The sequence below is a fragment of the Antrostomus carolinensis genome, unplaced genomic scaffold (genome assembly GCF_000700745.2).
Source record: "Antrostomus carolinensis isolate BGI_N321 unplaced genomic scaffold, ASM70074v2 scaffold24387, whole genome shotgun sequence".
In the NCBI taxonomy this organism is placed as follows: domain Eukaryota; kingdom Metazoa; phylum Chordata; class Aves; order Caprimulgiformes; family Caprimulgidae; genus Antrostomus; species Antrostomus carolinensis.
This window is the reverse complement of record NW_010325677.1, coordinates 26982-36464: the sequence shown is the minus strand read 5'-3', so window position 1 is coordinate 36464 and position 9483 is coordinate 26982. Positions and strand designations below refer to the sequence as shown.

The 9483-nt window shown below is 39.1% G+C and overlaps 1 protein-coding gene across 1 annotated transcript in view; it reads right to left on the bottom strand.

Moving 5' to 3' along the window:
• Positions 1-323: 323 nt before the first annotated feature.
• Positions 324-9483, bottom strand: part of ACO1 (aconitase 1) — a 25230-nt gene continuing 16070 nt past the window's right edge. The window contains exons 11-20 of the mRNA XM_010171329.1: positions 8557-8692; positions 7964-8048; positions 7527-7683; positions 6842-6966; positions 5944-6048; positions 5137-5279; positions 3555-3702; positions 3014-3136; positions 1822-2007; positions 324-538 (exon numbers count right to left, since the gene is read on the bottom strand). Coding sequence (XP_010169631.1) covers positions 425-538; positions 1822-2007; positions 3014-3136; positions 3555-3702; positions 5137-5279; positions 5944-6048; positions 6842-6966; positions 7527-7683; positions 7964-8048; positions 8557-8692 — 1322 coding nt within the window. The 3' untranslated portion in view covers positions 324-424. The remainder of the gene's footprint in view (positions 539-1821; positions 2008-3013; positions 3137-3554; positions 3703-5136; positions 5280-5943; positions 6049-6841; positions 6967-7526; positions 7684-7963; positions 8049-8556; positions 8693-9483) is intronic.

The following is a 9483-nucleotide window of genomic DNA, read 5'->3' as shown; positions in this document are numbered from 1 at the left end:
GTAATCAGGAAGGAATAAAAATTATTTTTTATACTGTCAGTTAATTTTGGACCACTGATACAAGCATAGAACTTAACTTCAGAGTCAAACTAAATGGACCAAATATATGAAATCAGCACATAATCTTCAACAGTTCCACAGACTCCAGCAGTATTTTAATGGCTTTTGCACTGTATTCTAAGGTAAGTCAAGCCAACCACCATTAAAAAAAACAAATAATAAATGCTGTTGACTTTAATTGGGCAAGCGTGTCCAGTTTCCTGATATACAGAATAATTCAGCATTGTAAACAAGCTTTCTAGTACAATGCATGAAAAAAACTGTTCACTTTATGGTTCATGCTTTAAAATTTATGATTACCATAATTTTATTGTGCTCACCAGAAGCAGGCTTGTACCTGGACGTTTTTGTTTACTGTTTTTTATTAGGATGCCATTTTACGGATCATGTAGTTCAGAATGCCGCCATTGTGGAAGTAAGTGAGCTCCACGTCAGTGTCAAATCTCATGACAGCCTGAAAGGTTTTCCCGGTATCCAGCTGTTGGGGTCAAATAAAGTCATTCAAGCATCAGAACTTTACATGTTACATGGCATCAGAGTAAAACAAGGACTATTACCATAGTTTGCCATCTTAAGAAATTGTGATAGAATGCTAAAGTGAACCGGCACTTGACATATTTCTTTCCAGGCTAGACTTCAGCCAGCCACTTGAGAGGAAAGTGGCTTAAAACAAACCATAATAAACATGGTATCTATCTCCTTGCATTGCATTTGCTGCCTCGTTTAGATTTATTGTTAATATAAACCTAAAGGCATGAAAGCCAACCATCCTTTTCAAGTGGTTATACTAATTCTTAATGTTTTTCTTCTGGTTTAGATAAAACAGGAATACTAATTTCATTAGTTTTCTTTAAGGCCTAGTGTTTGGGAATCAGAAAAGCACAAAGACAAATGCATGAAGTGAATAAAACCATTATGTTTTACTGATGACTCCCCTAGTCAGGTACTTCCAGATGAATACACAATGTTCATCTGTGACTGATAAGATGACCAACTCTTTGGGTTCTATACTTTCTTCATTTCAAGGCAGTTAGTGAGGTACATGTAATTAACTACAGTTAGAAACTAATCCAGGGAGACCACCTGCATTAAATGAACATACAATAAGTAGATTTGTTTTGCTAACCAGAGGAAAAAAACCAGATTTTTATACTATTAGGTTATGTAAGTCAGTTTTACAGATGTTCCAATCAAGAATAAACCAAATTTTTATCATAGATGCTAGTAATTTTCCCAAAAGGACACAGGTTTGGAGACAAAGCTAGACAAAAAGCAAGCTTTCAAATACAGGACCTGAAGTTTAACAAGATTTTATGCTGAATATGCTTAGACTTCACTTTGAATGCTGCAGTGTTCAATATTCTGTCAGTTGAATTATCGATGAATTATTTTAATTTTAAAATTAAAAATTAAAAATTAAAATTAATTTTAAATTTAAATACATTAGTTTCTTTTAAGTTAATACTTACAGTTCACTTCCTATTGTGCTTCAAACATTTAGCTGAGACAGAAAAATTTATAGTGGACTTTGAAAGACTGGTCCAAAATACAGGACTGCTTTGTGCTAAATAGTTTGGGCATGCTGCTTTTATATCCCAACAGAGCAAATCCCTGTTACAATGACCCTTCACCATCTCAGTTCTTCTCCCTTCCTCAAGTGAGAGAAGCTTACGGCCACATGAAAGCACATGGTTTGGAGAGACAGTTAATTTTGAGTAAACTACAGTGATTCAGAAAATTAATCCCTTAGGTGTCTCATACCTTAATCTGGACGTTCATCTGTGGTTTTAGTTTTTCAGGAATGACAATAGTGTAACGCTCCCGTCCAGTGAGTCCTAAAACGCCAGCATCCTCTCCTGGTAAATACTGCAGAGGAATCACTCCCATCCCTACCAGGTTGCTTCGATGAATTCTCTCGTAGCTTTCAGCAAGCACAGCCTTAACACCCTGCAAAATACACAACAGGTAGAGTTATCTCCATGGTTCAGGAGATGGTTCAAGTCTTTCTGTGCTCGTAAGAAGGAAAGCGGCTCATTTGTGGTCCCCTCCATTTCATTTACCAGCGACTGGTACAGTCAGCAGATCTGCCTGACAGCAGACTGTCCAGCATGACTTGATTATACGTTAACTTTCAAACATCTTTAAAAGAAGTCTGATTGTCAAAAAATTACACAGGCTTTCAGGAATCCTGCACACCACTAGTCATTTACATAACTACTGCTAATTCAGTGTTCCCCTCCTACACTACAAGCTCCAGGATGCAGTTTAATTAATTTCTAAATTTATACATGTTAAAGCAGGTAAAAAAAAAAAAAAAAAAAAAAAAATCACTACTGGAAAAAAATAAACCAAAAACTTAGACAAACTCTCCTAAAACTTTGTTGAATAATACATACATTATTGCTCTCACAAATTCCACATTGAGAAAGCTTGAATTAGCGTTTGGGCTGCTAAATAGCATAGGACAGGACAGACAAAGAACGAAACAGGTATTTCACTGTAGATGGATTTCTGTTAGGCTCCTGTAACAATACTGCCAAGCATCCCTGCAGTCTGCATGGTGAAGCCATGCTAAATTTCATTTTCACTGACACTACTTTTCTCTTCCTGTTTCTGTCTCCCCTGCTAAGCGAGCTGAAGGAGGCAGCTGGAAGCAGACCCAGGATTTACTGGGTTATAGGAAGCAGAAGTAAAGAAACTGGCCTTTCTGGTGTAGCCTTGTGGATTTCTAGGTGAAGATCAGTCAAGGTTTCCAGTCTGAACAGGATCTATTAATATTTAAATAGCTTTTGCAACTCTATTGTGGCTCTTTGAGGTACCTGAGATTTCCACATAGCTCTTGCTGCCAAAAGTGAGAATGAGCTACCCAGTATGTTGGTCATAAGCTAGTCTTCCTGACAAATTAATGCACTTTTAAATACTGTCTTCCTCCTAGTTTACTGTAGTCACTCACCAAGAGGAATGGTCCTTTAGCTGCCCAGTCTCTGGAACTTCCTGCACCGTATTCCTTCCCAGCCAGCACAATCAGAGGATGGCCAGCCTGCTTGTATCTTTCTGCAGCATCAAACACATCCAGCTGGAATGAAGATGCCAAACACTTTACACGCTGTTTGGAGCTGGAAGCATAGTTCCAAGGAAACAAGGAAAAAAGTGTCCCCACATAAACAGCAGAAACCCACACTTTCTGCCAAGCGGCACTTTGAGGATATTAACAACACGGTGCTTTGAGGCTTGTAGCCTGATCTCACTCCCAACACAAACCTGCACCTTCCACTACCGCTCCCACAGAGCTTATACTCTCCACTGACATGCCTGATAGCACCATGTTACACAGGTATGTGTGACCTGCTTCCCTAGGTCAATACAGCTCCTGTCTCCTCATTAGCGTTCCTTTAAAGGCACTTAAGCAAATGACCCCAGCTGTAAGAAGGAAAGCCAGTTCTAATCCACTCTACTGTCAAAGAGCCTCGGTTTAGAGCAGCATGTGTACTTACAATTTCCCCAGAAGGGAAATGGACAGTCTGGGGTCCTTGTTTATCAATAAATTTGTTCACCAAGCGAATGTTTGCAAATGTTCCTCTGGCCATGACAGCATCGTTCCCTCTGCGAGAGCCGTAAGAATTGAACTCTCGAGGAGTCAAGCTATTATGGGAAAAGAAAACAAAGGTAACAGTGTTAGACTCAAGCAATCTATGCTTTAAAAGAAGAAAGTAATGAACTGGTGTTTCTGAGTCAGGTATGTACACAGTTCCCATCATGGCAGCAGCATCCATGTAGCTGATATTTCTACTTTTACAATTTTTGAAAGGAACAAAATATAATTAAAAAATAGAAGTCTGCCTACTGCTTGGTCACAGAAAGCAGGCAGCTTCCATAGTATTCTCATCTCTTGCCCTAGGAAACAGTACCTGATAGTGATGCAAGGATATAAGTCATGTTAGGTCAGAAGATACAATACAGTTCTTTTCTTAACAGCTGGTTAATGAAAATCCTCCTCTTTATTTATACTACCCTAGCATCCAGGACAAAGGTAGAGATACCACTGTGCTAAAAATCTAAAAGGCAGAGAGAGACCCTGCTACAAGTTAAAACTACAGAAGAACAGGTTCATTTGCAAACAGATATGGGAATGAGGGGACACTCCAGCCTAACTAGTAAACAAAAATTGTGCTGGAATGTGACAGAAAATTGGACTGTTTGCACTGGGCTACATCCAAACAGCAACTACGACATACAGCATCTGTTTTGTAATGAGTGCAGGACTATTTAGATTTCAAAATGACTGATAGCACAGGGCCAAAGAGTCAAGAGCAGTTAAGTTTCCACTAGATTACACTGTTTTAATCAATTTCCTCTCCAGAATTACAAGGTCTAGTGAAATATAGTTTTTTATAATGTTAGTGACATTCCTCAAAACACCACTGAAGTTGTAAAAAGTGCTAAACCAGAGAATAAAAGTATTATATTATCTGTGAAGACTGAATAGGGCAACTCAGTAAGTCCTAGTCTTACCTTAAATTGAACCCAGAGTATTAAACTTACAGGCTGGCCATAGAAAAAGACAACATTTTAAAGCAGTTTGGACTCCAACCCCAATAGCTTTGCCAGCTTTTGCAGCTGCACTGAAACCTAAACTTCTGGATGTTCTGTAGCTCCTGTTAGCGTAGATCTATGAAATAGTTGCACATGCTAGAGGTGAGTATAAAACAAATTTTTGCCGTTAAGGACCATGACCATTTTGCTTCAACAGGGAAACAAATCCTGATTCCCTTACTTATGAATAGACTTACTGCAAAAACTAGCCTGAAAGTTGTCTTCTTCCTCTCCTTCCATACAAAGGTCTTCAGCTCTCCAGGGTAACAGACATGCACACTCTATGCAAGTTCTTACACTTGATGAGAGCTGCTGAAACAGCAGAGGAAGAAATGCTTTTCTTTCTTCTTTTATATATTCTCCAGGTACCCGTCAAGGTATACAAGTACATGTGACCAGACAGCAGATATATGTGCCTGTAACATGGTATAGTACTTGTGGCTTTTTTCCTCTTCCTAATTTAGAACAAGAAGTAATGCTTACCCTCTGCTGGTCAAATAACGGGCTGCAGGACTATTTCTTGCTATATTCCCAGCTGGAGATATGTGGTCAGTTGTCACAGAATCTCCAAAACTCAACAAGACATAAGCATCTTCTATTGTTTTTGGGGTCTGAAGAGCCAGAGTCTAAAGCATCATAAATACAAACAAAATCATTAAAGTATGACACAGAATTCCTTTATCTTTCTTAAAAGTCCAAACTGCAAAATAAAGTCTCCCTTTTTATACAAGTTAAAAGAAAGAAAAAAAAAAACCTAACATCATTAAAAATTCTTATGCTCCTGAACAAAAGATGATGTCCAGGCTGTCTGTCAGCAAGTTCATGCATGAAGAAAACAGATGAGGCAAAAAAATTAGCTGAGGCTTCCTGTGGTACATGCACAAATGCAGACAAAAATCCAGGACTTCTGCATTTTCTTTTAAACGGTACTGAAATAGCAATCTGAACATCGAACTATACGGTGCAAAATGCAGCAGGCAGAATTGTGGGTTTCATTTCCTGTCCTTTTCCCTCACTTGTGTTGTGACTGCTTAAAAGTATTTCAGCTTAAAAGAAAAAGGAGCCTTTTCAAAAGTCCTGAAATGATGAGGAATCCTTACAATTTTCAGATTCACTCATGCCTTTGTATTCAAATAAATACAATAGTGTAATCCTAAAATTTGAGAACCAAGGTCTCAATAGGCTATGACAGATGCTCCCAGGCCCCTTGAAGTGGCTTTGCTTCACGTTTAACATTAGTCAAGGTCACTACACACTTGGGCTTGATTCAAAGGGAAAGCATGCACGTACCAGACCATCAAAGAAAGGTGGAGACTTGATGTAAGTTGACTTGGGATTCCAAGTATATAGTTTATCTGAAGGAGCATCTAAGGCATTCCAAGATTCGTTTACTGTCTGAAAACCAAACAAAAACATCCTGTTGATTTCTAAGTTTTCAGAAGCAATGGAATCACTTCAGAATCCAGATAAAATTACAAACCTGACTTCAGCAAAAGCCTTGTGTACTTCTTAAATTCTTATTTAAGAAGTACACAAGGGAAATTCTTATGACAACATACATTATGTTTGGGTTTTGGTTTTTTTTAATGATTTTATCTATTAAGAGAGTTAGGAAAATCCTCACTTCATTACAAAAGAGCTGCTCATCCAGTTTTCTGACAGTAACATGTTCTATGTACACAGATAACACTTTATAATTGTCAAGTGTATTTATCAGTAGTCTTAAGCAGCTTTCCTAAACATGTAAACCTTAAGAATATTTTGTCTCAACACCCCAGAAAGGCTTGCAGGAAGACATTACCAAGTACAAGTTTTTTTCCCCGATATGAATGCTATTGAGTAATGCAAATTAGTTTTATGTCAGCTGGAAAAAAAACAAACATCCATGAAGCTGGAATATTTAACTTTCTAATATCAGCCTAGGATGACTGTTTAAAACACATCAACTACATGTTACATTAAAAAAAAAAAATCATTAAAGAGCAATTTTCAGGACATGACTGTATTAAGAACCAATTAATTAAACAGAAGCTACTTAAAAAAATAAAAATCCCAGTTGAATACTTGTCAGAACAGGAGCAACGGCAATAGAAGGAAAAGGTTCATTTTATTTTCAGGATCAGCTTACTTAACATCTTCAGAATAGCACAGTGCATCAATCAAACTACTGCCTAAGGGATAAATTCACCTCTATTTTTTGGTAGACCTCCTTGAACATCCCAGGAATAACAAACTGACGCTCAACAGCCTGAATCTCATTTCTTGTTGGCCAGATATCTTTCAGGAAAATCTTCTTCCCTGAAGCATTTATTCCTGTAGAAAATGGTATTGTTATGTTTGTTGCATAAATTTGCCATTAAGAAACAAAAAGTTTACCACGGTGTCCTTTAGCTATGTGTTCCTTGTAACCTCATCAACACTCATGAGACACACTTTATTTTGCCTACAAGGGTCTGACAGAAGAAGGCTTCATAAACTTGGTGATTCCTGTACATATGTCTTCTTTTGTGATTTCCAATAGCCTCCCAGAATACTTTATAGAATAAGTTAGGTTGGCAAGGATCTTTGAGGGTTGGCTAGGTCAACTGCCTGCTGAAAGAAAGTCTACCAGGTCAGGGTACTCATGAAAGACTGTCACCCAGATCTAACCAAAGAGATGCCCCTGTGGAATCAGAATACTGGTCGGGCTTGGCTTCTCGATTTCTCCCCCATACAGACTCCTTGTTGCTCTGTTTCTTAACAACTGCATGCTTGGTATCCCAGAGGTACTCGGTCATTTGAAGCATCTCCCTAGGATAAATGTTTCTGAAGAGCTTAATTCCAAACAGTTTAGTTTATAAGCTGTGAGAAGAAGCATCCTGACACTGTCTTACCCAAAGGCTCATTCTCAAAGTCGATCCGGACAGTCCCTGCAATTGCATAGGCTATCACCAGTGGTGGGGAGGCAAGGTAGTTAGCACGGGTGTTCGGATGGACACGTCCTTCAAAGTTCCTATTGCCAGACAACACACCCACCGCTACAAGGTCTCCCTGTAAGACAAAGGTTTGCTGAGGTGCTTGTAGACTCCACACACACAGCAGGTCTGCAGAGCTGCACTGCACTGTGCTGCAACGTCAATGACTGGACAGTCACCGAACTGTCTCCTTCCAAACAATCCCAAAGCACTTCCCATGAAGTGAAAAGTGAATATAGAATTAAATTACTCCTCACACAGCTGAGAAGAGCTAGCACACAGTGTAACACAGCTCAGAACAGCACACAACAGAGAACAGCTTACCTAAAATAAGTTACACAGGAAAAACCACATACCTGTGTAATGGCCTCAACAACAGACTCTGGTAGGGGTCCACTATTGCCAATACATGTCATACAGCCATAACCCACCACATCAAACCTAGACAGAGCACAAAAATAATCCGTGAAAAAAAGCAGTTTTGAAGCAAGACATTTAACCCCTTAGCAGTTGGCTAGGGCTACTTTCAGAAGATGTACTGTTTTAACAAAAGAATTACTGCTGAAAACATAATTTCTGAGAATTCTCTATATTTATCATTGTAGTGACTGATCACACAGAATGAAGATCTGGGAAATGTTTTATCTAGCAAGATGAACAACAATATAGTGTAATTTATGCTATTGCATAAATTAGTCTTGAAAAGTAACCCATTTTCCTGCTTAAAAACATGAGTCTTCAAGAAGCTACAGCAGGCAACAGCCCTTTTCCCTCATTGGCACAGAGTCAGCCAGCACAACAGCAATGCGTCAGCACATGCAGGATCATGCCATACAGTACCTGCCGTATCTTTTAAGCTGTACAGAGAAAGAGTTATTCTATTGCATTGCTTGTTGTCAATGCTTTCAGTCAAGCAGGCACAGGACAACAGAAAGATAAGCACTCTTACCCTAGTTGCGAAAGGTAACTCATAACTCCACTCTCCCTCAGATAGTAAGTGACAACCCCGCTTCCTGGGGACAGGCTAGTTTTAATGTATGGCTTCACTGTCAAACCAGCTTCTACAGCTTTCTTAGCAAGCAATCCTGAAAAATGCAAAGGACAGTTGCAGTTCTTCCTGGAAGCGGTGCAGTTTGGTGGATCAAAAGGTTAACACAAGTACCATCAAATAACCGGAAAACAGAAAAGGCTCCATTTCCAGCAATGAAATGGTACAGTGAGTCAACAGCACTAATCCCAGAATAACCAGCTAGAGCTCAAGTGCTCTGTTGAACTGTAGATCCAGTCTGCAATTTCTGCTCCACTGGAAAGTTGCTAGAAGTTGTATTCAAGATGCACTCACACTGGGGCAGCACATAGACATTAAAAACTCAGAAGACTATTTGTAAGACAAGTGTCTCATAGAAAATGCAAAGAAGAATTGTCAGCTTCCCACTTATGGTGGTGTAGTGACCCAATGCTGAAATAACTGCCAACACATGCCTTGCTGCCCTCAGAAGCAGATGGGTGTCACAGCATCAACTCTGGCCCTTGTCACAAACAAGCTGTCTCACAATCTACAGCTTGTTGCAGGAGTGCTGTTTTACACCCCTGGATTTCTCACATGCATAGAGATGTTTTAGTGGAGCTATGCATTACCAGAAACATGTCTACCCTGACTTTCTTCCTTTCTATTGTCCATATATAGATGAATGTTCAGAAAACAAGTCCCTCCAGCCCTTTCCCAGAATGGACATAAAAGAAGTAGCAGCTACGCAAACTATGCAAAACTTCACATTCCCATCCCCCATTCTCTCTCTCACACATCCACTTAATAGATAAGAAAATAAAAAACAGCTCTGCTTTGATCCAACATGATCTCTAACAGGAAGATGTC